This window comes from Salmo salar, chromosome 06 (genome assembly GCF_965601325.2).
Source record: "Salmo salar chromosome 06, fSalSal1, whole genome shotgun sequence".
Classification (NCBI taxonomy): Eukaryota; Metazoa; Chordata; class Actinopteri; order Salmoniformes; family Salmonidae; genus Salmo; species Salmo salar.
This window is the reverse complement of record NC_138296.1, coordinates 65,170,598-65,197,808: the sequence shown is the minus strand read 5'-3', so window position 1 is coordinate 65,197,808 and position 27,211 is coordinate 65,170,598. Positions and strand designations below refer to the sequence as shown.

Below are 27,211 nucleotides of genomic sequence, written 5' to 3'. Positions count from 1 at the left end.
GTTAGAAACTGTGCTAACGCTAGTTAATAACAGTGCTAACGCTAGTTAGCAGCTTCCTTCGACCTGAACACAGATTCACAAAAAATGTATCCATGAGTTCATCTGACTCTGGGGAAGTAGTAAAGGGCCTCATTGCCAAAATCCCGAACTATCCCTTCCATGACTAGAAGATATTAAAGACATCTATATCTATAATATGAAGTTAGCCCATATCAAAAATAAAACACAAAGACCTTTAAAATGTTAAAATGTTTACTCAATTCGTAACGCTAACATTGCATTGCCATGTGTAGTCCAGAGCCACATTTTGCTTAAAGTACTGTATACTAAAAACTAAACAAGGTTGACAAAAAAAAGAAGTCAAGAGAACATTGTTCTGAAAACAAAACAAAGAAACAAAAAAATAAGAATTAAAGTAAATACTGTAACGCTATATAAGTACTGTATTACCAGTTGGTTTATGCTCCATGTACAACATACATAAATAATGTTCTGTTGTTTAAATAAGAGTTTGGACTTCGTTAAAACTGTTCAAAAACTACAACTACAACATAAGAACAGTATCATTAAACATATCAGTCACATCCTGTTGTGATTAACTGCAGGACAGAGTTACAGCAGAGCAGGGATAAAGTTTAGCAATAGTCTCACAAAGTAGCATTAGAGCACTGACAAGGTAACCCAGGGTAAAGGGCTATCAAAAAGGAATAGCCCCAAATAAAAAATGTCCCTTGTGTATTTTTGGCAAGAAAATGTAACTACATTTAAATTAGTCTTTGGGAACATATCTAATATTGTTGCTGTTACATAAGGTGGAGAGTTTGTTTTCCTCTGTGCATGTCAGGAAATCAACAGAGCGTACACATCTCATAGCAACGCAATCTATATCCATCCATTACATGTAGCTCAACTGATGTCTGACAGGTCTGTTAATAGCTAATATTTCAAGTCCTACAGTAGTGCTACAAGTCCTACAGTACTCACCAGAGTGTTGCTGAAAACAAGGGACAATAACTCCAAAATGTGTTGTCTTTGTTCAAATGACAGTCATGCATAATACTTAACAAAACTGAATCATCTTAAAGAACAAAACAACCCGAACATATTTCAATTCTGAATAATGTTTTTGAAATGACATTGTTACAGCTCACATAATCGGCACATACTCAGTGCTTATTAATCATGTATATCTGAGATCTGTACTCTGTCAAGACATTCCACAAGTGAATAAATTCACTGAAATGTGCCAGCGGCACTGGTGTAAATCAAGTAAACTTAAGGTATTAAAACCTCATACGGTACGGTTGTCTTTGCCGTTGCTTTGTTATACCTAGTGACTGGGGAAGGTATGATGATAAGACCAAGCTCATAATGAAAGAGCCGTTAACCAAGAAGTACTTTCCATCACTAGTAAACAAGTTTCCCTGACAAAAAAATACAAGAATAGAAAGGTAAGACATAGTTATAATTATGAAAAAATATTATTCACTGCTGTTGTTGTTGATGTTTATCGCTGATGAGTGTATCTCATGGTGGGGGGACTCTGCCCCCCAGCCATTAGTCAGATCCACAGAAAACAACACACAGCACACAGCAGCATTTCCTCTGGTGGAACAGGAAATGGAGCTCTGGAACTTCAAAGTCAAGTTTCTTTTATTCTCTGGCCTACTTCTCAATACTTTGTCGAGCTGTTGTTGCTGACTGTGGATGCGCGTGTCTTTGGAAAAAGACAGTTTACTGTACCACTGCAAAATGTATGGATAGATAGTAGATAGATACCATACAGCGGGGCTGAGACAGCTACAGTCAAAACAAAGGCATTGCTCAGCCTTTACGCTCAGGCATTCACAGTATGGGCTCTCAAGTCACCATGTATTGTCTAAACAGTTGAAGTCGGAAGTTTACATACACCTTAGCCAAATACATTTAAACTCAGTTTTTCACAATTCCTGACATTTAATCCTAGTAAAAATTCCCTGTTATAGGTCAGTTAGGATCACCACTTTATTTTAAGAATGTGAAATGTCAGAATAATAGTAGAGAGAATGAATTATTTCAGATTTGATTTCTTTCATCACATTCCCAATGGGTCAGAAGTTTACATACACTCAATTAGTATTTTGTAGCATTGCCTTTAAATTGTTTAACTTGGGTCAAACATTTCGGATAGCCTTCCACATGCTTCCCACAATAAGCTTGAATTATGAATTTTGGCCCATTCCTCCTGACAGAGCTGGTGGAACTGAGTCAGGTTTGTATGCCTCCTTGCTCGCACACGCTTTTTCAGTTTTGCCCACAAATTTTCTATGGGATTGAGGTCAGGGCTTTGTGATGGCCACTCCAATACCTTTTTTTGCCACAACTTTGGAAGTATGCTTGGGGTCATTGTCCATTTGGAAGACCCATTTGTGACCAAGCTTTAACTTCCTGACTGATGCCTTGAGATGTTGCTTCAATATATTCACATCTTTTTCCCTCCTCATGATGCCATCTATTTTGTGAAGTGCATCAATCCCTCCTGCAGCAAAGCAACCCCACAACATGATGCTGCCACCCCCGTGCTTCACGGTTGGGATGTGTTCTTTGGCTTGCAAGCCTCCTCCTTTTTCCTCCAAACATAACGATGGTCATTTTGGCCAAACAGTTCTATTTTTGTTTCATCAGACCAGAGGACATTTCTACAAAAAGTATGATCTTTGTCCCCATGTGCAGTTGCAAACCATAGTCTGGCTTTTTTTATGGCGGTTTTGGAGCAGTGGCTTCTTCCTTGCTGAGCAGCCTTTCAGGTCATGTCGATATAGGACTAGTTGTACTGTGGATATAGATACTTTTGTATCTGTTTCCTCCAGTATCTTCACAAGGTCCTTTGCTGTTGTTCTGGGATTGATTTGCACTTTTAGCACCAAAGTACGTTCATCTCTAGGAGACAGAACGCATCTCCTTCCTGAGCGGTATGACGGATGCGTGGTCCCATGGTGTTTATACTTGCGTACAATTGTTTGTACAGATGAACGTGGTACTTTCAGGCATTTGGAAATTGCTTCCAAGGATGAACCAGACTTGTGGAGGTCTACCATTTTTTTTCTGAGGTCTTGGCTGATTTCTTTGGATTTTCCCATGATGTCAAGCAAAGAGGCACTGAGTTTGAAGGTAGGCCTTGAAATACATCCACAGGTACACCTCCAATTGACTCAAATTATGTCAATTAGCCAATCAGAAGCTTCTAAAGCCATTGCATAATTTTCTGGAATTTTCCAAGCTGTTTAAAGGCACAGTCAACTAAGTGTATGTAAACTTCTGACTCACTGGAATTGTGATATAAGTGAAATAATCTGTCTGTAAACAATTGTTGGAAAAATTAATTGGGTCATGCACAAAGTAGATGTACTAACCGACTTGCCAAAACTATAGTTTGTTAACAAGAAATGTGTGGAGTGGTTGAAAAACGAGTTTTAATGACTCCAACCTAAGTGTATGTAAACTTCCGACTTCAACTGTACTTATCGTCCCTTCTGTTGTAGCGAGGACATCTAAGCTCAGATCCAATAGTTTCTTTCACATGGTCTTGAAACATGGACTCCTGACACCAAGTCTCGAGTTGAGTAAGAAAACAGTAAAATGCTGGGCTCAGCTCAGCAACACCATTATCAGAATAAGGCTCACCTACTTGAAAATGCAGTGCCCTCCTTATTGAGACAGTGAAGCAAGTACTTGCAAGTAGTTAATTATCTGGTCCCATATTCACAGCACGCAATGACTACATCAAGTTTGTAAATCTACAAATTTATTGGATGCATTTGCTGTTTGTTTTGGTTGTGTTTCAGATTATTTTGTACCCAATAGAAATGAATGGTAAATAATGTATTGTGTCATTTTGGAGTCACTTTTATTGTGATTGAGAATATGTGGATGCTGCCATGTGGAAGCTGCCATATTACGGATAATCCTGAATGAATCGTGAATAATGATGAGTGAGAAAGTTACAGACGCACAAAAATCCTAACCTCCACTGTTATTGTAATGGTAAGAGGTTAGCATGTCTTGGGGGTATGATATTTTTGTGTTTGTAACTTTTTGTCTGTAACTCACTCATAATTTCACGATTCATAAAAAAGTATCCGTAATCATATGGTACCATCTACATTGATGTTTAAGTGTTAAGGAACATTTTCTATTCTTATTTACAATAAAAGGGACTGTAAAATGTCACTATACATTATTTACCATTAATTTCTATTGGGCATAAAATCTGAAACACAACACAATCTGAAACACAACCAAACAAACAGCAAATGCATCCAACAAGTTTGTAGATTCACAAGCTTGATGTAGTCATTGCGTGCTATGAATATAGGACAAAATACTTAAATTTGTACCACTTTGTCCCAATACTTTTGCTCACCTAAAATGGGGGGACTATGCACAAAAAGTGCTGTAATTTCTAAACGGTTCAACCAATATGGATGAAAATACCCTCAAATTAAAGCTCTCAGTCAGCACTTTAACCTCATTGTCACTGTTCGATTTCAAATCCAAACTTTTGTAGTACAGAGCCAAAATAAGAAACAAATGCTTCACTGTCCCAATAATTATGGAGGGCACTGTATTTCAGCAGTTGGTTGCTGCGCATAGAAGCAAGCGCTATGATAGGAACATGACAGGATGATGAAGTCACCCACACCTACAGTGGGCTCCAAAATTACTGGCACCCCTGACTAGCAATGCACAAACAATACTTAAAAAAATATAACCAATAGAATTATGGAGATAAACTCAAAATACCAACATGTGAGAAATACTGTACTTTATTAATGTTTCAATGGAACCCACCAAAATCATACAATTATTTAATACAAAATACATTTCACCAAAATCAAGGTTTCATAATTATTGGCACTCCTCATTTAGTACTTAGTGCCACCAACTCTGGCAAGGATAACAGCATGGTCTTTTCCTGTAATGTTTGACAAGGTTAAGGAACACATCTGGAGGGATTTTGGACCATTCCTCTATGCAGATCCTTTCAAGATCCTTCATATTCTTGGGTTTGCGCTTATCAACTGCCCTCTTCAACTCAGCCCACAGGTTTTCGATTGGATTGAGGTCCGGCGACTGAGATGGCCATGGCAGAACATTGATTTTGTTGTCACAGAACCATTTCTGTGTGGATCTTGAGGTCTGTTTTGGGTCATTGTCTTGATGGAAAGTCCACATACGGCCAAGTCCCAGCCTTCTGGCAGAGGCAACCAGATTGTCAGCCAAAATTGCCTGATGCTTGGTGGAATTCATTATGCCATCAATCTTAACCAGTGCCTCTGGACCTCTGTAATTAAAACAGCCCCAAAACATCACTGACCCACCACCATATTTCACTGTGGGTATGAGGTGCCTCTCCTTGTATGCATCTCTGTTTCGACGCCAAACATGCCGATGCTGTATCTAACCAAAACGTTCAATTTTGGTCTCATCTGACCAGAGCACCTTCTTCCAATAATAATTTAAATGACGTTTGGCAAACTCCAAGCACTTGCGTCTGTGTCTTGGGGTCATTAAGGGCTTCTTCTGGCAACCCTTCCAAAGAGCCTGTGGTTGTGGAGGTGGCGTCTGATGGTGCTTTTTTAAACCACCAAGGCTTGCAATTCTTTCACAGTGATTCTTGGGGATTTTGTTGCTTCTCTCACGATCCTCCTCCCTATCCTGGGGGGCAAAATGCATTTGCGTCCTCTACCCGTGAGGTTTTTGACTGTTCCATATCTTTTGAACTTTTTTAATAATTGCCCCGACAGTGCTCAGTGGTATATTCAATCGTTTGTGGATCTTCTCGTAGCCATTACCAGAGTTATGAAGGTCTACAACCATCTGTCCCTTTTGAACTGCCAGTTCTTTTCTTTTCTTCATGGTGTGAGTGTTATTTTCTATGGTAGATTAGGTCAGGGCAAGACAGGGGGTGTTTGTCTGGTTTTTGTATGTCTATGTTTTTGTTCTAGGTTTGTATTTCTATGTTGGTGTTATTTGGCATGACCTCCAATTAGAGGCAGCAGGTTGTCGTTGTCTCTAATTGGAGGTCCTATTTAAGTTTAGGTTTGTCCCACAGGTGTTTGTGGGTGATTGTTCTTCGTGAGGTTTATGTTCCTCCAGCGTCACGGTTTGTTGTTTTGTATTTACTTAAAGTGTTAATTGTTGCATTCGGTTTCACTGATTTAAATAAAACATGTGGAACTACGAAAACGCTGCATCTTGGTCCACTCATTCAAACAGCCGTAACAGATATTGCATGCGTGTTACCTTTTTTTTATACCCTAGTGAAAAAGGAAGTGATGTAATGGCTCAATATAGATAAACTTAAATAAGTGGAATTTAATTCCTGGTTTAATTTTGGTAGATGTTATTTACAATAACATTTAAGGGTGCCAATAATTGTGAAACCTTGATTTGGAGGACATTGATTTTTAATTAAATCAATAAATTATTTTGGTGGGTTCCATTGAAACATTAATAAAGTACAGTATTTTTCACATGTTGGTACTTTGAGTTTATCTCTATAATTATATTGTTTATATATTTTAAGTATTGTTTGTGCATTTCCAGTAAGGGGTGCCAGTCATTTTGGATCCCACTGTATATATCACAGGATAACATCATAACACCATCTCACAATAATCCTTGTTGGTCATAAAAAGAAACGTGTGGACAGTCATTGACTTGACCTCCTCTAGTGTTGCATTCTCATTACACACACTCCTCAGAGGAAGAGAGAGAGAGCGAGAGAGAGAGAGAGAGAAAGAGGTTCTTCTGGTTAACAACGGGAGCTCCCATGAGTAATTCTACCATACTCAATATCCCACAATCCTTTACCGACATGCCAAGCAGCAAAATACAAGCTGATGCAGTTATTTACATGGAAGCAACACATTAAACATACAATACATAAAACAACATCACAGTGTAAGTAATGAGTGATAAGGCAATGTTCATGTGTGTATGCAGATCTGGGCAGATGTATACAGTAGGTGTTAGCATGCCTGTGAACCATATTTTATAACTTCTGACAATGAGTGGACACGTTTACTGTAGGTGAAAACTCCTTGTCATCTTCATAAGGGGGACTACATTTTAACTTTTTTTCATTAACTAATGATATTATTTCTGAATCTAAAATATATATTAGGGCCAAACTACGATGCACAAAGCCACACAATTAAAAAATATATATTTTCTGAACATCTTCCCCACTGGGCACAGACGTCAGTTCAACATCTAGTTTTGATTTTCACATTTGGTTGAATTGTCAACTAATGGGAATTCAACTTGAAATCAACGACAAATGTCACCATGTCATTAGACTTAGGTTAAAAGTTGGGTGAAAAGAATATGAAATGCCCTTACGTCGATTACTTAATCTAATCAGTTTTCCACGTTGATTCCACAATCTTCACATCGATTTTTTGGGGTTGAAATTACGTGGAAACAACGTTCATTCAACCTGTTTTTGCCCAGTGGTTCATTGTTTATTTGCGGTATCTTTTGTACTCTGGATTTGATGCGCAACTTCTACAATAGTGTCTCAAAATATGGTTTAGGATTTCCTGACACAGGTAAGGCACAGAGTGCAATATTAGCAGGGTATGACACACATCTACAGAAACCTACAAACATGGACACGTTCGGCCAAAGCCAAACATTGTTCATTTGTTATTGCATAGCATTTTCATTGAGATACCTTAACCAAATAGAATGAAAACATGAAATAAAACTCCTAACTCCATTTATATCCGAGTGCCACAGATGGCCCAAAAATCAATGTACAGGCAAGTATTGCAATCATTAACTTGATGAATGTTGTGATGTAACAAAAATAATGATGTGAAGTAACCATTCAACAAACGTAAACTACAAGATGTAATATCAAGATGTACATTATATACAGTACATTGACTAAATTACAAATTAAATGCATGTGTACATTTCATTTGGTTTAAATGTACAGAAATGATCAATTCCATTTGCTGCTGAAGGTGATGTATTCATAACTTACCCTCCTTTCATAATAAATACATCTGCAGAAAAACATAGATCACAAAGAACTCAACACTGAGCGCTACACTCTTAGAAAAAAAATGTGTAATCTAGAACCTAAAAGGGTTATTCGGCTGTCCCCATAGAAGAATCCTTTGAAGAACCCTTGTTGGTTCCAGGTAGAACCATTTTGGTTCCAAGTATAACCCTATTGGGTTCCATGTAGAACCCTGTCCACAGAGGGTCCTACATGGAACCCAAAATGGTGTCGTGTGGCTCAGTTGGTAGAGCATGGTGTTTGCAATGCCAGGGTTGTGGGTTCGATTCCCACGGGGGACCAGTACGGAAAAAAATATATGAAATGTATGCATTCACTACTGTAAGTTGCTCTGGATAAGAGTATCTGCTAAATGACTAAAATCTAATGTAAATGTAAAATGGTTCTACTTGGAACCAAAAACAGTTTTACCTGGAACTAAAAAGGGTTCTCTTATTGGGACAGCCAAAGATCCCTTTTGTAACTGTTTTTCTAAGAGTGTTGAAAAAACAGCAAAGCCGTAGCTAAAGGAAAGGAATTTAGGGACTTAGAAACTCACGGGAGCTCTACCGGTCATAGAAAAAATAAATAATACTGTACTGTCCATCCATCCTTCCCCTTTAGTTCCTGATTGTCCTCCGTTTTCAATGAGAAGCCAGTGGACCAGCAGTAAATACAAGTAGCGCCACCTGCTGGTTAAGGTTGAAGTGCAGACTGAGATGAGGGAGCAGCATAGGGGTGAGGAGCTAGTCTACTGTCCCACTGCTCGGGCTTTCTGCTGCTGCACCTGCTGCATCATCATGGACTGCATGGCTGGGCTCATCGACACAGGGGTCACGCCAGGGGTGGGAGGTAGCAAAGGGTAGTTGGCACTCTTTCCACCAATAAAAACACACTGCAAGACTGTTTGACCTGTAAGATACAATGAGGAAAAATAAGGAATAAATTAAGGATTTGTTATTTTTGCATGTGTTTGTATAACAGGAAGAAGAAGCATGATGCTGTGGCCAGTGACACTTTTCTTCAGTTTTCAATATCTTGAAAACTGCTGACATGCAAAACATTTTGGGACTGTATCAACAGTGGACTAATGAAACAAATACCAAAAGACCGTTTTTGAGTGGAGTTTCCCTTTAAGATGGACAGAACTTTCTCCATCAGTCATCTTACCCGACGTCTTCTTCTTGTCCGTGGCACTCTCCTCAGTCTGAGAATCCTCTGACGTGGGATAAGAACACAGAGAATCAGAGATAGAACATGTATGAGAGTGAGAGGACAAAGACTATCTCAAGGTACCCAATTTATATATTCTCCTTGTATAAATACACAATGTGATGTCTCTCTCTTACCCCTACTGTAGATTTAATATATCCATTACAGAGAATATTAAGGGAATTTCAAAGCAGACCCTTTCAACCCCAATGGGACTTATCCAGCCCTGTGGAGACTACGGGGATGCAGGGAATGTGTGCAGCTGTGCTGACATGAGAAAGGCTCACTCTCCTGGGGAATTCTGATCAGAAAGTCTACAGTAGTCTACTGGGAAAAATGGACTGTGAATTTCAATGATACAGATGACCTTAAAAACTACTGTGATGGATGAAGAAAGGAGAATCATTTCCCCATTAGAAAGAGACGTTTTAAATGTTGTTAATCTAATCAAATATGACACAGGGTTTTTGTTTGGTCCTTAGGGAGAAAAACAGAGAATCCACAGCATAAATCCAAACCGCAACACTAGCTGACCTGTTGCTAAATAAGGAAAATGTGGCTAAATGCTGGAACCTTGGATACTCTTAACTAATAAGATGAATGCATTAACATCACAATTACCTCAGGAAGGAGAGCTGTTACCATAGTAAAAATAAAGAAAAACCCTTGAATGAGTAGGTGTCTCCAAACTTTTGACTGGCACTGCATATCAAAGAACATGACATATTATTTTTAAATATATCATCATATATTTAAAACCCATATATAAACGTGACAAACATTTTAAAATATATGATCTTATATTTTAATAACATATATAAGTCACCCCCCCTTGTTAAATGCATTTAATGCATTTATTGCTTTGAAATATATTCCAGAAACATTTTAGTTCTTTACATGGCATATATTTATAAACAATACATACATTTACATGTAGGAATAAATTATTTTCTAATTGCATTTAGTGTTAAGCAAAAGTGTGATTACTTTGTTGTTTCTTGTATCTACTGTATATGATACTAGACTATTGTAGGTTTATGTAGGTTTAGGACTATTGTAGGTTTATGATTTGTGATGTATAAGTTTTAAAAACACGCAAAAACCAATCTAAGAATGAATGTTTATTTTTGTACACTATAGTTGTGGCTGCCCATAAGGTTATGGAATCACATTGTATTTATTAAACATGGTTTAGATGTTGTTGTTTTAATCCATGACTGTATATCGTTGAAATCCACGTTTATTTGGGCCCGAGTCCTTCAAGGATTGGGTATTGTTCATGCCTTTTGCCACCACCAGGAGGCGGGAGAGCACAGTGGTTTGTGTCCCCCCTCCCCTCAACAACACTTGAAGAAGTGACAACTAACTGTTTCTCTTCCTGTCTCTTTTTCTTTGTTCTCTTAAACAGATACAGTGCATTTGGAAAGTATTCAGACCCCGTGACTTTTTTCACATTTTGTTACGTTATAACCTTATTCTAAAATGGATTACATAGTTTTTCCCCCTCATCAATCTACACACAATACCCCATAATGACAAAGCAAAAACAGTTATTTTGCACATAAAAAACCCTGAAATATCACATTTACATAAGTATTCAGACCCTTTACTCAGTACTTTGTTGAAGCACTGTTGGCAGCGATTACAGCCTCAAGTCTTCTTGGATATGGCACACCTATATTTGGGGAGTTTCTCCCATTCTTCTCTGCAGATCCTCTCAAGCTCTGTCAGGTTGGTTGGGGAGCGTCGCTGCACAGCTATTTTCAGGTCACTCCAGAGATGTTCGATCTGGGTTCAAGTCCGGGCTCTGGCTGGGCCACTCAAGGACATTCAGAGACTTGTCCCAAAGCCACTCCTGCATTGTTTTGGCTGTGTGCTTAGGGTCGTTGGAAGATGAACCTTCATCCCTGAGTGCTCTGGAGCAGGTTTTCATCAAGGATCTCTCTGTACTTTGCTCCGTTCATATTTCCATCGATCCTGACTAGTCTTCCAGTCCCTGCCACTGAAAAACATCCCCACAGCATGATGCTGTCACCACCATGCTGCACCATAGGGATGGTGCCAGGTTTCCTCCAGATGTGAAGCTTGGCATTCAGGCCAAAGAGTTTAATCTTGGTTTTATCAGACCAGAGAATCTTGTTTCTCATGGTCTGAGAGTCCTTTAGGTGCCTTTTGGCAAACTCCAAGCGGGCTGTAATGTGAGGAGCGGCTTCCGTCTGGCCACTCTACCATAAAGGCCTGATTGGTGTAGTGCTGCCGAAATGGTTGTCCTTCTCGAAGGTTCTCCCATCTCCACAGAGGAACTCTGGAGTTCTGTCAGAGTGACCATTGGCTTCTTGGTCACCTCCCTGACCAAGGCCCTTCTCCCCTGATTGCTCATTTTAATAAATGTGCAAAGATTTCTAAAACCTGATTTCGCTTTGTCATTATGGGGTGTTGTGTGTAGAATTGTTTTATTTAATGAATTTTAGATTAAGACTGTAACGTAACAAAATGTGGAAAAAGTCAAGAGGTCTGAATACTTTCCGAATGCACTTTATGTGGTCACCGACAGAAGGGCGAACCCAGACACATCACAGGGTCTATAAAGCTGAAGCATCAGTTTAGAATGTTTTCTCACCACCAAATATGGTAGTGAGAGGAAGTCCAGTTGCGCGTAGTGGGAGAGGATGGAGCTAGGTGAAACTGGGCCGACATTCTGCTCATATACGGATAACAGGCGTTGTGTTGGAGATACATCGCCTGTGAAAAGAGGCTACTAGGAAGGGGCTAGGTTCACCCAAACCAACACTGTTTCGGATGGGAATGTCCATTTTACTCATTCCAATTCTATGCGACAATGGCTGTGGTACAGTATGTCTATGTATGTATTATCTGTAGTGTTGTACAGATAAGCCAGAGTCCGTCCCTAATCTTACTTCATTTGCACACACTGTATATAGACTTTTCTATTGTGTTATTAATTTGTTTACTCCATGTGTAGCTCTGCGTTGTTGTTTGTGTCGCGCTGTTTTGTTTTATCTTGGCCAGGGTCGCAGTTGTAAATGAGAACTTGTTCTCAACTGGCCTACCTGGTTAAATAAAGGTGAAATAAAAAATACATTATCTTCAGAACTAACTCCAATTTGAATATCCGGCTGTGTCATTATGACTTTGGAGAATTATTTATGACACACTTATTTAATTTTAAAAAATTCTAGGTGGCAAAGCTAAAAGGGGAGAAGACTGGGAGAGAAAGTGAAAAAGGTACTGCAATAGCTGGCGAGTAGTTTTTATGTTCATCAATTTCAAAAGAGCATTTGACAGTGTGCGGGTATAGTCATGATATTTTTAAAAGACTATCCCTCATGGCATGTTAACTTCAATAATCTCCAAACTGTACGCAGAGATATACATGGTATTCATGAGTTCATCTCTGGGTAAGTAGAAAAACGACCCAAATCTCGAAATCTGTCAGTATCCCTTTAAAAATGAATACCCCATAACAGGTTGGGGTCAATTTCTATTTAATATAAGTGAAGATGATAAAAGGATAGTTAACTTTTTTTTACACCTTATAGTCAGATGGCTAACAAAAAAACACACATTTGACCAAGTTAAATGTTTGTGGCTAAATCCCCTCAAGTTAATAGTGACTCTTTAAACAACTTTGAATTATGGATTACAGATCCTACTGGCCCATAGACTACTTTCAGGGTAAGGAACCACCTGACTGGCTATATGGTGTAAACAAGTGAACTATCCCTTAATTGAATTTACAAGTCATAGTAAATAGTGCATTAATGGTCAAGGATTTCTTATTAAACTGAATCTTTTCACATTGATGTATGAGCCCAAACCCAACCCCTAACTGTTCTATGTTCTCTTTATTTTACATTTGTTTCTTTCCCCCCACAGATGCTGTCATGAAGTGCTTCCCGGATGCAACAAAGGGACAAGCGGGAACGGCTTAAAACAGTAAAACGGCTGAATTGAGAAGCGACGAGTGAAAACATTTAATGTATAGGATTAAATTAGGTTTGTGTTTTGTGTCGTTTTTTTCTAATGTTTTACTACCTAGTATCACTGAAATAATGCTCCTGAAACATATATGTTAACATGTATTGTTAACATGTATTGTGACATATAAGGGACATTAATGTAATAAACATTTCAATACTATGGGTCACACATATATGTCGTTTCTCTTTGCTTATTTGAGCTGTTCTTGCCATAATATGGACTTGGTCTTTTATCAAATAGGGCTATATTCTGTATACCAGCCCTACCCTGTCACAACACAACCGATTGGCTCAAACGCATTAAGGAAAGAAATTCCACAAATTAACTTTTAACAAGGCACACCTGTTAATTGAAATGCATTCCAGATGACTACCTCATGAAGCTGGTTGAGAGAATGCCAAGAGTGTGCAAAGCTGTCACCAAGGCAAAGGGTGGCTACTTTGAAGAATCTCAAATATAATATAGATTTTGATTTGTTTAACCCTTTTTTGGTTAATACATGATTACATATGTGTTATTTCATAGTTTTGATGTTGTCACTATTATTCTACAATGTAGAACATAGTCAAAATAAAGAAAAACCTTGGAATGAGTAGGTGTGTCCAAACTTTTGACTGGTACTGTATTTGAATATAAGGCAGAAATATATGTCACATATATGAAAAGGGCCAATTCTTGTATATTTCAACATATACTGTATGAGACATACACTACCGTGTTTGGGGTCACATTTTTGTCCATTAAAATAACATCAAATTGATCAGAAATACAGTGTAGACATTGTTAATGTTGTAAATGACTATTGTAGCTGGAAACAGATGCCTCACAAGTCCTCAGCTGGCAGCTTCATTAAATAGTACCCGCAAAACACCAGTCTCAACGTCAACAGTGAAGAGACGACAGAGTTGCAAAGAAAACCCATATCTCAGACTGGCCAATAAAAAGAAAATATTAAGATGGGCAAATGAACACAGGCACTGGACAGAGGAACTCCGCCTAGAAGGCCAGCATCCCGGAGTCGCCTCTTCACTGTTGACGTTGAGACTGGTGTTTGTGGGTACTATTTAATGAAGCTGCCACTTATATGTGTGGATACATATAGAAGCATATATGGACATATATGTTTCCACCATATACAGTATGCCCATATAAAACATATAAGAAATATACATGGTACGTATACTGTACTGTATGTTTGTTTACCATAACCTAAGTGTAGAGAGAGGGAAGGTCATGGCAGGGAACATAAGCATGACGACAACCCTTATTTAAAAGAAAACAACTTCTGCTCGATCAGGTCTTAAAATATATGTCAATCAGTCAGTTTTGCTATAATATTATACATACAGTACATGTAGTATGGCTTAAGGTTCAGGGTGCGGCAAATCACACAGGACGTGAGGAGAGAGTGACTTGGAAGATGGGTCAGGAAGGGATGGGACTAGAATATCAAGAATCCACTGGTTCACTCAATAGAACATCCCCCTAAGGTCTTTAATGCATTTGGTTTAAAATCCAGAACGTGTTATTACTATTTATCACTAGGCATAATCTCTCTCCATAACTAAATGCTGGCTCCGCGAACAGTGTTTAATAGCACATCATCAACACGATTAATTTACTCCCAATAAATCACCACAGAGCAATTAACAGTAGAGAGAGAATACTATTCTCTTTGAGTTGACCATTGGAGTGGAAGATATAGCTACTACCTTAGTCCTGAGTAGAAGCTAAAGAAGATTCTGCCACAATCTCTAGAAATGGTAAACATATGATCATTTTAATGTGAAATTGCAAGGGAAACTGTTGCTACGGTAGCTAATTAATAAAAATCATATTTGCATATGATCAAGATTACATCAATTGCATAAATGATGTGTAAATATAACAAAAATCACGTATATATGATTCCCACTTCCAGACTACTGTAGCAGTAAATGTTTTATGCATTACATTTGGATTTTACTAGTCTGGGACCACACACTGAGATAATCCTAAATAGTAAATGCATCAGACATAAAAAAAAACATTGGGTTAGACAGAGCACCACCATGCTACATCCGTATCTCTCATTTGAATCAAACACAGGCACAAGGTATTGGTATTTACTCACTTGCTTTACCAGGGGTCTTTACTTCTTTTTCTGAAATCATAGGGGGGAAAAAAATCAAGCATAAATAATCAAAAGAAATCAATAATGTATGAACTGTTTGAGGAAAGGTATCATTTGATACTTTGAGCCAACATACCTTGAGCCTCTTTCACAGCTTTCTTCTCAGTCTTCTCAGCCTTCTCAGTCTTCTCAGCCTTCTCAGTCTTCTTAGTCTTCTCAGCCTTCTCAGTCTTCTCAATCTTCTTAGTCTTCTCAGCCTTCTCAGCCTTCTCAGTCTTCACAGCCTTCTCAGTCTTCTTAGTCTTCTCAGCCTTCTCAGTCTTCTCAGTCTTCTCAGTCTCCTCAGTCTTCTCAGCCTTCTCAGTCTTTTCAGCCTTCTCAGTCTTCTCAGCCTTCTCAGCTTTATCTATGAGAAGATACAAATGCCATTTAACCTGTTCTTCAAACTCTGCTTATAATCTCAAACGTTTTCTCTTCAAACTTATAACACAAAGTGACATGGCTGTAATTGCAGTTTTGCCATGCATAAACGTCCTCTCTAATGAGTGACGAGAGACTGGTTTTATTTTTCATGTGTTGTTTGTTCCGGGAAAATGTACATAATGATTGATGTGAAAGAGAATCATGCAACGCTTATTCAAAACAGATCTGTGCTGTTGAGTACACAAAGTAATTCTGCCGGGCCTTTGTCTAAAGCCATGGCGTTTGACAGATCCAATTTCTTCTTGTCAACTAGTGTTTTGTGTTTAATAAGCATGAGAAAGTTAACTGATGCTGGCATGTAGTCAACCTATCACTATAATACTATACCATTATGCGTGGCTTGCTATTCAATAAAAATGTGCCGCTTTACAAAACACTATAATAGAGAAAAAGAGGGCATCCAGTGATTAGAATATGACATTTACAAGGCTGATCCATGGACAAGGAGCTCCTCAACAAAAACAATGAATAATAAAAAAATAAAAAACATTTGATGGTGCTATTTAGCATGACAGATGTATTCAAACCCTTGAAACCACTCCTTTGTGGCTTCTCCAGTTTTAGGCAAGATAAGGAATGCATTAAGCCCTACATGGATTCACGTGGTAAACAAACAAAAGACAGGAATTGACCTGCTTATCAAAACAAAGGACATGTCTTGCTTCGGGATCGAATATTTACTTAGAGGTTTAGTGGGCTGGGCAGTCTTCACAGAGTGTGTGGCTTTAGCTTTGGCTGAAAGAAAAAATAAACCATAAGTACATTTACAATAATAATACAGTAATACATTTACAAGCATTTAGAGTATGCCGGGATCAGATAAAGGTTTTGCACCATGTACATTATTCAGCAACAATGCATTATTCAACTGTAGTTATGTAAACAGCTTTTGAATTAGTTGAAATTTGAACAAGTCATTCGCAAACAGCATTTAAAACATTTAATGACAACTATAAGTCAATCTGTGCATCTTGCGTTAACACGTCTCGTCAATAGAACTTGGAGAATTAACTATGCACGCAGTAAACAATTCTAGTCTTTTACGTATTTATGTCAAGGAGGGACTGAAATGGCATGGAAAAACTTAATTCTGCGTCACAATCTATTGATTGATCACTCTAGTTGGCCTGAGGTCATTAATTAAATTGAGCCATTTGCCTCAGGTTTATTGATTAAAAGTCTTGGTAGCCGCACTTTGATATAGGCTGCATTTCACATGGTCAATACCAGATTTCCACTTTTACCTCAGCTCAGTTCATTACTGGAATCTAGTGTTGTTGGCCTGGCAATGAAAGGCTGCAGCCCATCCCAAATATCCCATAGCTAGAGGATGATGCTTAGTCAAACAAGGACTGTAATATCTGATCGCTCTACTGGAAGATAAAAGGAGAAGCTGTTTGTAGTTGTGTAAACAGATATACCGCGTAGACATTGCTATGGTAACTAGGTTTGATAACATCTAATCATTTTTTTTAAATTCAATAGCAGCATACATTTGCACTGAAAACTTTTTACCATCCTGAAAATGTATTAAAAAATGGCCCCCCCAAAAATGACATCACATTTTTGGGAGTGGCCCACCATTGCTAAATGAATATAGGGGAAACACTGGATCTGTGCATTACTAATAGTGCTAGAGTATATGCTACAGTATATATACCGTACTATATGTTCGTTTACCATACCCTAAGTGCAGAGGGTAGGACTACAACCCCTATTTAAAAGAAAGAACTGGTGCTCAATCAGGTCTTAAAAGATATGTAAATCAGTTAGTTTTGCTTAAATATTATACATACATTACATGTAGATAGACATCATATTGACAATAAGGACTAAGTATTGCTTAAGGTTCAGTGTGCACTGTGAGGCAAATTACACAGGACGCGAGAAGAGAGTAACTGGGAAGATGGGTCAGGAAGGGATGGGACTAGAATATAAAGAATCCACTGGTTCACTCAATAGAACATCTCCCTAATGGAATCTAGTGTTGTTGGCCTGTGCAATAAGACGCTGCAGCCCATCCCAAATACCCCATACGCTAAAGGATGAGGCTTAGTCAAATAAAGACTGTAATATCTGATCACTCTATTGAAAGATAAAAGAAGAGTCTGTTTGTAGTTGTGTAAACAGATACGGTATTCTGCGTAGATGTTGCTATGGTAGCTAGCTTTCATAACATCTAATCCGTTTTTAATTCAATAGCAGCATCTATTCAAACTAGATCATAGCATTTAAATACTTATATATGAACAGAACTCACCGTCTGATGTCTTCTCATCCTTCACCTTGTCTTCTTCTTATGCAAGGAGGAAAGATGTATATGAGTGACATGTACTCTAATCTAGCTGTGAAAACGTCAAACAGTAGGAACATGCCAATCTTAGCAGTCATCGGGTCCATCTATATTACAAATCCAAATAGACGTTCGTCATTTATAAAAACTGTTTGAAGATGTTACATTACACATACTCTACGCATACTCTTTCCCTAACCTTGTGTGGGAACGTATAAATCGGGTTCAGTGCTGTACAATGGATTGCCTGCGGTGCAGTAAGACATACAATAGGAATCTGGGTTTTGACCCCAATAAGAATCCAATCAAAGAAACACCACAGATAAAATGTTCCTTCATAGCTACCTGTTTTGCCTACACAGCATTCTACAATAACACCAACTTGTGACCCTTTACAAGGTAAGTTTCAGCATAAAGCTCTATAAAACAATGCAAAGGGGACTTTTTAAATTCATCTTTGGGTGGTGCAAACAGCTTCAGGGTAAAGCAAAGCTTTTGAGAATCTCACAAAGCTACTAGGTTCTTTCTTTGGAATTAGACAAGGGAGTTAAACCGTTGAAATCAGTTCTTCATTCTAATGAAAATAGATTCATCAGTTATGCAAAAGGATATGCAATACCCAGATAACACCCTATTTCACCCTAATGTATGCCTATCATCAATGTAGTCAAAACACAGCAAAGCATCGTTAACCATGCTTGTTTTGTTTTCACAGATGTCCCAGTGTTTGTGTTTGATTTTAGGGTTCAAGTCCTTGAAGGAAGTTACTGTACATCTGGAGTGAAGTTCTTCCAAACCCATTACCCAAGTCAGTAAATCAGCACTTTGCTCTACCACGCAGACAAACCGCAGGCGATATACAGGGAGGTAATTCAGAGAGGGATCCTACGGTAATGGTCTAGATACAGGGAGGAAATTAGGCATTGGGTGGAAGGAGCAGAACATATGCTGATTGTAGACTAAAAAGAAATGTCAGGTAAACATTTGAACCCTACATTTAACTGCTCAGGAGAGTGTGGAGACAATCAGGGTGATTGTATGAGAGACTCAATCCTACATACATGACCTGATCGCTCCATGCGCCGCAGAACACGTATTCAGTTATTTAGTATGCTGGATTTCAGAGGTTGTTTATACTTGTTTAGCCAATACAATAATTGAGTGAGTAAATAAACCCATCCATGTTGTGGGCCTCGGCGAAGGGTTGCTATAGTAACGTGATGGAGGGTTGTGTATGTGATGATGGTATTCACCAACAGAGGAAATGGAACAGCACAATCTTATTAACATCCAGAGATAGCTGGAAGAAATACTGGCTGTATTAGAGATGTTGCAGCATCCTTCTGAAGGATTTTGCAAGTGACATATTATATATTGTGTACAAAACCAAGCTCCCACTCTGCTAATAGGCATCATCCTTTAGGTTTCGTAACCATTAGGTGCTAGAGTACATAATGGGAGAGAGCCTTTAAACCACTGAGGTCCAGGTCACAAGCGCACCCTCCTGTTTCAGCTGTTTAAAAAGGGATACTTCAGGATTTTGACAACTTCCCCAGAGTCAGATGAATTAGCGGGTACCATTTTTTATATCTCTGTGTCCGGTATGAAGGAAGTTCGCCAGCCAATGCTAACTAGCATTAGCGGAATGACTGGAAGTCTATGGGTATCTGCTCGCAACTACCTCTAACTTCCCTTGAAGTGTTAACCTGTTTGTTTCCAAAAAAACTCTAAAGTCCAGTCGAAGCATAGTCAACTCATACTTACTTTTTTTCTCTGCCGCTTTCGGTTTCTCTTTTGCTGATGGGAAGAAGTTTTTATTAATGTACCACGCAGTAAAAATGCAAAAGGTAAACAGTGAAAGAGATAATACTCAGTTTCTGCTCTACACACTAATAGATAGGAGTGATGCACTTTACTGTACCTGCTTCAGGTGCGTTAGTTAGCTTCTCCTTCATCGCAGGACCTAAAAGTGTGAGAACAGTTAGACAGCCTGATTCCAATTTTCATTGTATCCAACTGAAAATAATCTGTATTTAGTGTGAAAAACATTTCAATTGCTGTGTGGTTACCTTTTTTTGTAGATATGGGTCTTATAGTGACAACTCTTGCGGTGGCTTTGACCATTGGCACCACTACATTTGTGTGGTTACCTTTCCTCATAGTGGGGACTCTTGGAGTGGTTTTCTCTTTAGGGGGCTTGGGTTCTAAAACAACTAGTGCAGAGATTCTATTATTTATTACATTACATACTAATAAAACAAAAAGATAATAAGGCTCCTGATTGAACAAGTCAATTAAGCCAAGCAGGATGCAGGAAGCGCTATACCATTCTTTACAAGCGACCATTTGGCTTTGGCTTTTGCAGTAGACGGTTCCGATAGAAACAATAAATGTAATACGTGTTTAACTGCAATTCATAGTGAGCATTTACTCAAGTTAACATTTGTGAAATACAGTATTACCTTTTTTGGTAGTGGGTGTGGTTGTCTTGACTTTTTCTTTGGAGATTGCAGGCTCTAAAACCATAATATATCCACACTTAGAACATATATTCATTTGTTGACTGGAATAACTTGATCTAAGTTGATGTTACCTTTCTTTGTAGGAGTCATTTTGTCCTTGCCCTTTTCCACAGGATCTGAGACAAAGGAAAATAAAAAATTTGCTCATCATTCAAAATACAGTATTCATACCGTTGCTCTGAGAACCCCATAGCAGCTACATATATTTGTTACCTTTCTTGGCAGCTGTTGTTTTAGCTTTATCTTTGGAAACAACAACCTCTGAAACTAAGAACACAGACCAAAAACTTCAACTCACCCACTGAACAACTCTAAAAGGTAAACAAAAATAAAATGTCTGTGTATACATATTACAACATCCACTGAAATACCTTTCTTTGTTGTGGAAGGTTTTGTCTTTTCTTCAGAGACAACAGCTTCTGGAATGAAAATATCATGTCAACATTTTCAAAGAAAAGTCAAGTACGCAGCATGTTATTAATAATTTACTACCAGAATCTGTACCTTTCTTTACAACAGCTGGTTTGACCTTCCCTTTGGACACCACAAGTTCTAGAATACAAGGAAAGAAAAATAAACTATCTAACTGTATTTAAATACAGAAAGCAATGATCCCGTTCAATTGTACAAATTCTTACCTTGCTTCTTAACATTTCCTTTAGGAGACTCTGGAAATAAATCAATGATTGACAAAATATAAGTAGAAAATCTGATCGATGTGTGTCTGCTATGGTGTAATACTTATAAGCAGCTATCTTACCTTTACATGAAGTACCTTCTAACACTGAAACTCTTACCATGCAGTTCATTTACATAACAAGTACTGAACATATACAGTTTTCAGTTAGTGTGAAGGATGATTTGGTATGTAGAGAGTCTCTTACCCGTCTTTGAGGCAGATGCCTTGGTCTTTTCCTTTGGAACTAAGAGTAAAGAAGAATATGTTCCGATCAGACATGAACAAGTTACATAAGTGTATCCCTTTGAATCAACACAATATGTTCGTACCCTTCTTTGTGGAGGCAGCCTTTTCTTTGGGAGCCTGTGGTTCTTCAATGGCAAAAACAGTCTGTTAAGAGTTTCCTTTCAAGCACAGTACCAAGGGTCAATAAATAAAAAATATGGCATTGAATATGAGCATTTTAATTTACATGGAGAGAATAGAAGCATTGTTTCTATCTGTGTGGAAAAGTAATATTCATATTATTTGCAAGTACTCTGTCCCTTTAGAGAAAGATGACCTAGTTCCAACATCAGCTACTAAGTTAGAGCTTAAGTTCAGAGAATAATTACCTTGAGTCGATGGAGCTGGTGCAGGTCCAGGTACTGGTTCAGCCGGGTGAACGGTAGCTGTTGGATGAGCTGGTGCTGGTTGAGCTGGTTGAACTGGAGCTGTTGGATGAGCTGGTTGAGCTGGTGCTGGTTGAACTGGTTGAACTGGAGCTGTTGGATGAGCTGGTTGAACGGTAGCTGTTGGATGAGCTGGTGCTGGTTGAGCTGGTTGAACTGGAGCTGTTGGATGAGCTGGTTGAGCTGGTGCTGGTTGAACTGGAGGAGCTTGATAAATTGGAGGAGCTTGATAAACTTGATAAGCTGGAGGAGCTTGATAAAACGGCTGAGCTGGATGAGCTGTTGGAATGGGCAGTGGAGATGATGAAAAAAAAGTTTTTTCATTGCGTACTTGGTAACCATGTACTGTACTTAAATGGTACTGAAGTTATAAAATATGGTGCACGAAAACTAATTCATGTGACAGAATGTAATTGAAAATAATAAAGGGCTTTTACATGTATTTTTTGTAATCACAAGATCTTTGAGGTGAGAAGCACCAGACATAAGGACGTAAGGACATACAGTAAACAGAGGCTATGAAGCAAATAACTCTCAGCCCTAGTAACTAGGGCCTGGAAGTTTTCCTGGTCTAGTCATATGGTCAGGAGAAACTCCTCGCCCAAATAACAACACAGAGCTCTGCAAAACAAAATGTCAGGCACATTTAAATATTGTTAATGTTGACATTAAATGCCTGATGGGCAAGAATTAAAATAATACCAAATACCTGTCATGGGTGTAGGTGGAAATGGATTGTCTGTGAATATATGATGCACTGGAAGATAAATAGAATCAACACATTTTCAGTCAAGTTTGAGAAGGATATATTACACTGGACATGTACAGGACTGTATTATACTGCAATAGAAGGGTGACATGCAGTATACAGAAAAACAAACACCACTGATATTGTACAGTATATTCAGGTGCTTTAGAGCATTAGTGTATACTTACAGTACCAGCCAGGAGATGATGATGGCCAGTAGACTGGTGTGGGTTGACAGGCGGGAACTGCAACATACAACAACGCACATTCATACAGAACCTACATACGTTATGATATGTTTCATGTATTCAAGAACCTGTTGCTTGAAGGAACGCTTTATTAAAGTATATGTTAGAAAAAACGACATGCTCAAAAGGTGGTCCAATTCGTATCTACTGTATGTTCTCTCTCATTCTTGCATGTCGTCTTGTACTGCTGCAATGTGTCCTAAGATGACACAGCGCTACCGTATCGAAATGTTTTATCTCTACAAATGTACCTGGCGCAGGTGCAGGTGCAGGCACCCCAGCATCTACATGTTGAGACTCTGCAACGTGATAAAAAAGAGGTGTTGGGACAAACGTAACACAAGTACCTTTACAGAAGGACTGTTAAAACCACGGTGTGATTATTGCATGACTGAGTTACCTTCCTTTGTGGCCTTCGCTTCCTTTTTAAGTCTTAGTTCTAAGGAGGGAAAGGGAAACAGTACGGTACAATGGGGTTACATCTGATAGGTGACTTTGAAGTCTTTTTCCACCTCAGCTGCTGTAAAGACCTTCATCTCCCCACTAGGAGAACTGATGAATGGCGGTAGGCACTGAGAAAGAATACCTTTTAATCATCGAATATACTTTTTCCTCCATCTAACTACACAGAAGTATGTACTGTTCTGCAGTGTACTGCCAAAGGACATTGAAGAAGATTTGAATATATGTTTACATATACACGGCTAAGTTATTCATCCCTGGCTTGTACTGTATTTCAGAATGTCTTACCTCTCTTCCTGATCGCCGCTTCTAATTCCAATTTCCTTGCAGCCTCTGGTTAAATGACATAGTTGGAGTTACAGAGATTCAGCCACACATGCAAAGTGATCGTAGAATATTTACATTTATTCATTGTTTCGTTTTGTTTTTGTTTTACTCAAACAACTTGCAAACAGCTTTTCCCTGTTATTCATTTGAAATGCAGCAATATAGTAGGCTATTGCATAAGGTCACTTGCCGTTCATCTTCTAGACATTTTTCATCTGCTATTTCAGAGACGTGATAATGAGCTGCAAATGGAGATGATTCCTACCTCTCCTTTTTGGCTTCTCAACTGGCCTGCACATGTCACGCTCTTTACGGCAGAAAAGGGGGGAAATCAATCATGAATACATGTCATTGATGTTCTTCTCATATATCGAGCAACTATTACTTTCAGCATGTTTCGTCCTTACCTAATATTCTGTATGATCAACACTCAAATACACAGTAAAAATACAGAAAACACATAGTTGTCACACAGTACCTCTCTTAGCTCTCACTACTGGTTCCTTTTTAGGGGGCTCTGAAAATGAACGCAGAATACATAAGGGAACATTCTATCCACATTCTTGCTTAGCGCTGTAGTTGCATGCCAAAGATGGACGCCAGCTTTTTGAGAACACGTTCAGGCATGTATTGCTGTTTTATAATAAAAACATATTGTATGAAAAAAAATATGAAAATTAAAAATGTGTGAACATTTAAATAGCTTAGATCAACATTGGCATTATTATATTGAACAGCTAACTACTTATGTCAAATGTCGCAAAGAGGTGAAGCAGATAAACCATCAAGAATATACAATTCCATTTTTGTTCCATCTTTAACTTTGAAAAGATACCCGATCAAACCGGAAGAGAATGAAAGACACTCCACCAGTATAAAGATCAACAGATTTGCACTAAAATTGAATTGGTTCATCTGTCCCCTCTAGTCTCAAAGCTACTTTCAAAGCAACATGACATCTCAGCTTCACAACACATGCTCTTCCTGTCGGGAGTGGCCATTTTAACTGTGGATGAGAAACTTGGTAGTCAAACAAGTCACAAAGTTGAGTTTTGAAAAAATGATATTATTAATACATTTTAAATTAGGCTCGGACTCAGCTAACATATAATATGAATGTGTTACAGACCAGTGTTCAATTTTGATTGTCTTTAACCTTTTATCTTACTCTGAAAAAGGTAGTTTCAGACAAGCAATAGGACACTTGAGATCCTACAAAGTCAACAACTCAGAGTGCATACTTTATCATGCAATGCTCATATAATGTGCCTTTCTAGCATAGCGCTATCAAACAGAAAACACATCGACACAATGTATAGATATAGACATACCGTATCCATCACCAATGTAGATTTGCCTCTTTTCAAACAGCAGGGGCCAGCATTGTGCCTATTGCAGCAAGCTTCAATACTGCCATGCTCTCTGAGGTCTCAACGTACTTCCAGTTACAAACATGTTATTAAGACAAAAACACACTACATCTGAACACTTCAAGTGAAATCTTACAAAAACATGCAAAAACGTGAGACCAGCGTCACTGGTGCATATCATTTACAGCATACATGGATGCTTCACAGTTTATAGTACTTTCCAGCGGGCATTCGAGCGATCTTTTGGTTACTGGTCCAACGCTCTAACCGCTAGGCTACAGCCGCCCTACACAATGTTACACATTGAGAGTTACATATTGAGAGTGCTGCTCTGGGCCTGTTAAGTGCTTTGCATTCCTGTTCCTCTACTTCTATATAAGCTCTTACTTCAACAGCGACCAACACCCTCCGTAAGGGAGCAAGAAGAGATACACTACTGTGTTGCTATTCCTAACCACACAAAGGATAAAGTGACTCTAGCATACCTTCCCTGGCTAATTCCCTCCTGACACTTTTAGCTATATGTCACAGATATACCGTCCATTAGTGAAATGCACCCTAATGCATGGCTTATCTAAACCTTTCCACTAGATGGCGACTTTGAGAAGCAAAACCAAGGAAACACCAACCACAACGCAATATGAAGTCACAGGATTGTCATTACTGAACTTTAAATATATGTTTGGTAGAAACACTGCAAGTTGTAACAATGGACAATGAGAGTTAGTATGTCAACAACACCACAACACCACCATCAACAACACCATTTAAGCCACAAATGGAACTTACAACACGGATATCGTCCAAACAAAGTTTTAATAAGTATTGCCAATAGACTCGTAAGTCAGAAACAGATGGACACTAGTCTACTACACATAAGATCCTCTCAAAGTCAGAGGATACTTCCTGCCATTTGTAAAGCTTCTCTCTACAGCCAGTTCTACGTTCAAGATGAATTCAAGACTAAAGCAATGCAGAAAGAATCACTCCAATATTTGGCATATAAAAATGCATCTGGCCCATAGGGGAACACAGCCCTTACTATGAGAAATAAGGTCAGCCGAAGGTACGGTAAAGATAAAAAGGGGTTAGTAATGAATGGCTCTCACTTCTCCACTACCATGCATGATATTGATCTATTATCGGTATATAAATACCTTTCCCCTCCGTTGGCTCACTTTTGGCCTCTTTGGGCTTGGACGAATGCATACAAGGGCACACTACTGTAAAATGGAATGCATAGCTTTAAGACTACATAGAGACTACATAGAGCGGAATAGATCATTGAAATGTGCAATTCCCTATTTATAATTGTTTCTTTTTCACTTATATTCAGATCATTACAGACCAAGCTGCTCTGATATACCTTGTTCTGCAGGAGGAGCAGCTTGCTTGACCTTCAGTTCTGAAAAAGAAGTAGATTTACTGATCAATACTAATAAATATATAAACAGCAAAATGGTCTGCTATACTAAATCCTCTTCGAAATGATCAATCAATGTAAATGTAAGGTGGAACTCTTTTTCTTTGATGTCACACAGATATCACCTCATAAAAGACCTGTGGTGATATGCTTCAAGAACAGGGGAAAAGAAAAGGTAGGTGAATCACAGACAATTAACATAACACATTTTTCAACCAAGAAAAATTAGGAAAAGGAAGGAAAATCAATATTCATTTAAAAAAAAGTGCTTTTCAGAGCTAACAATAAGCATGCTTCCTTCTGTAAAAGTCAGAGCTCCTGTAGCGTTTACATTATGCATTCATAAATCAAAAGGTTATGACTGGAATTAATTTGAAAAGTGGAGACAGTAAGTCACAGGATGCGAATATGACAGGTTTATTAGAAATCTGGATTGCTTGAATTTGTCAGAATTAATGTGACACATTTTGATTAAACGGCAACCTTTCACTGGAGAGATGAGATCTTCACAGCAAACCTATCTGGCTGAAACTAGTGGCACATGACAAAGCTGCAGATAACAGAGAAAAGAATGGTGGTTACCATAGCGTTTGAGGCCATATGCT

The 27,211-nt window shown here is 38.5% G+C and overlaps 1 protein-coding gene across 10 annotated transcripts in view; it reads right to left on the bottom strand.

Annotated features, from left to right (window-relative positions):
- Window positions 1-234: 234 nt before the first annotated feature.
- Window positions 235-27,211, bottom strand: part of trdn (triadin) — a 53,846-nt gene continuing 26,869 nt past the window's right edge. For 6 of the 10 annotated variants that reach the window (XM_082976843.1, XM_082976847.1, XM_082976845.1 and 3 more), the window contains 27 exons: window positions 26,550-26,588; window positions 26,341-26,406; window positions 24,292-24,330; window positions 24,079-24,120; window positions 23,775-23,819; window positions 23,425-23,463; window positions 23,276-23,323; window positions 22,965-23,021; window positions 22,738-22,785; window positions 21,972-22,307; window positions 21,687-21,728; window positions 21,563-21,601; window positions 21,317-21,346; window positions 21,183-21,230; window positions 21,050-21,097; window positions 20,892-20,945; window positions 20,750-20,794; window positions 20,619-20,672; window positions 20,226-20,369; window positions 20,078-20,119; window positions 19,921-19,953; window positions 18,124-18,159; window positions 16,545-16,598; window positions 15,517-15,786; window positions 15,381-15,410; window positions 9,224-9,271; window positions 235-8,965 (listed from right to left, as the gene is read on the bottom strand). In XM_082976843.1, the coding sequence (XP_082832969.1) occupies window positions 8,805-8,965; window positions 9,224-9,271; window positions 15,381-15,410; window positions 15,517-15,786; window positions 16,545-16,598; window positions 18,124-18,159; window positions 19,921-19,953; window positions 20,078-20,119; window positions 20,226-20,369; window positions 20,619-20,672; window positions 20,750-20,794; window positions 20,892-20,945; window positions 21,050-21,097; window positions 21,183-21,230; window positions 21,317-21,346; window positions 21,563-21,601; window positions 21,687-21,728; window positions 21,972-22,307; window positions 22,738-22,785; window positions 22,965-23,021; window positions 23,276-23,323; window positions 23,425-23,463; window positions 23,775-23,819; window positions 24,079-24,120; window positions 24,292-24,330; window positions 26,341-26,406; window positions 26,550-26,588 (1,937 nt within the window). In that variant the 3' untranslated portion in view covers window positions 235-8,804. The remainder of the gene's footprint in view (window positions 8,966-9,223; window positions 9,272-15,380; window positions 15,411-15,516; window positions 15,787-16,544; window positions 16,599-18,123; window positions 18,160-19,920; window positions 19,954-20,077; window positions 20,120-20,225; window positions 20,370-20,618; window positions 20,673-20,749; window positions 20,795-20,891; window positions 20,946-21,049; window positions 21,098-21,182; window positions 21,231-21,316; window positions 21,347-21,562; window positions 21,602-21,686; window positions 21,729-21,971; window positions 22,308-22,737; window positions 22,786-22,964; window positions 23,022-23,275; window positions 23,324-23,424; window positions 23,464-23,774; window positions 23,820-24,078; window positions 24,121-24,291; window positions 24,331-26,340; window positions 26,407-26,549; window positions 26,589-27,211) is intronic. The other 4 variants (XM_082976846.1, XM_082976849.1, XM_082976841.1 and 1 more) reach the window with 3 other exon arrangements.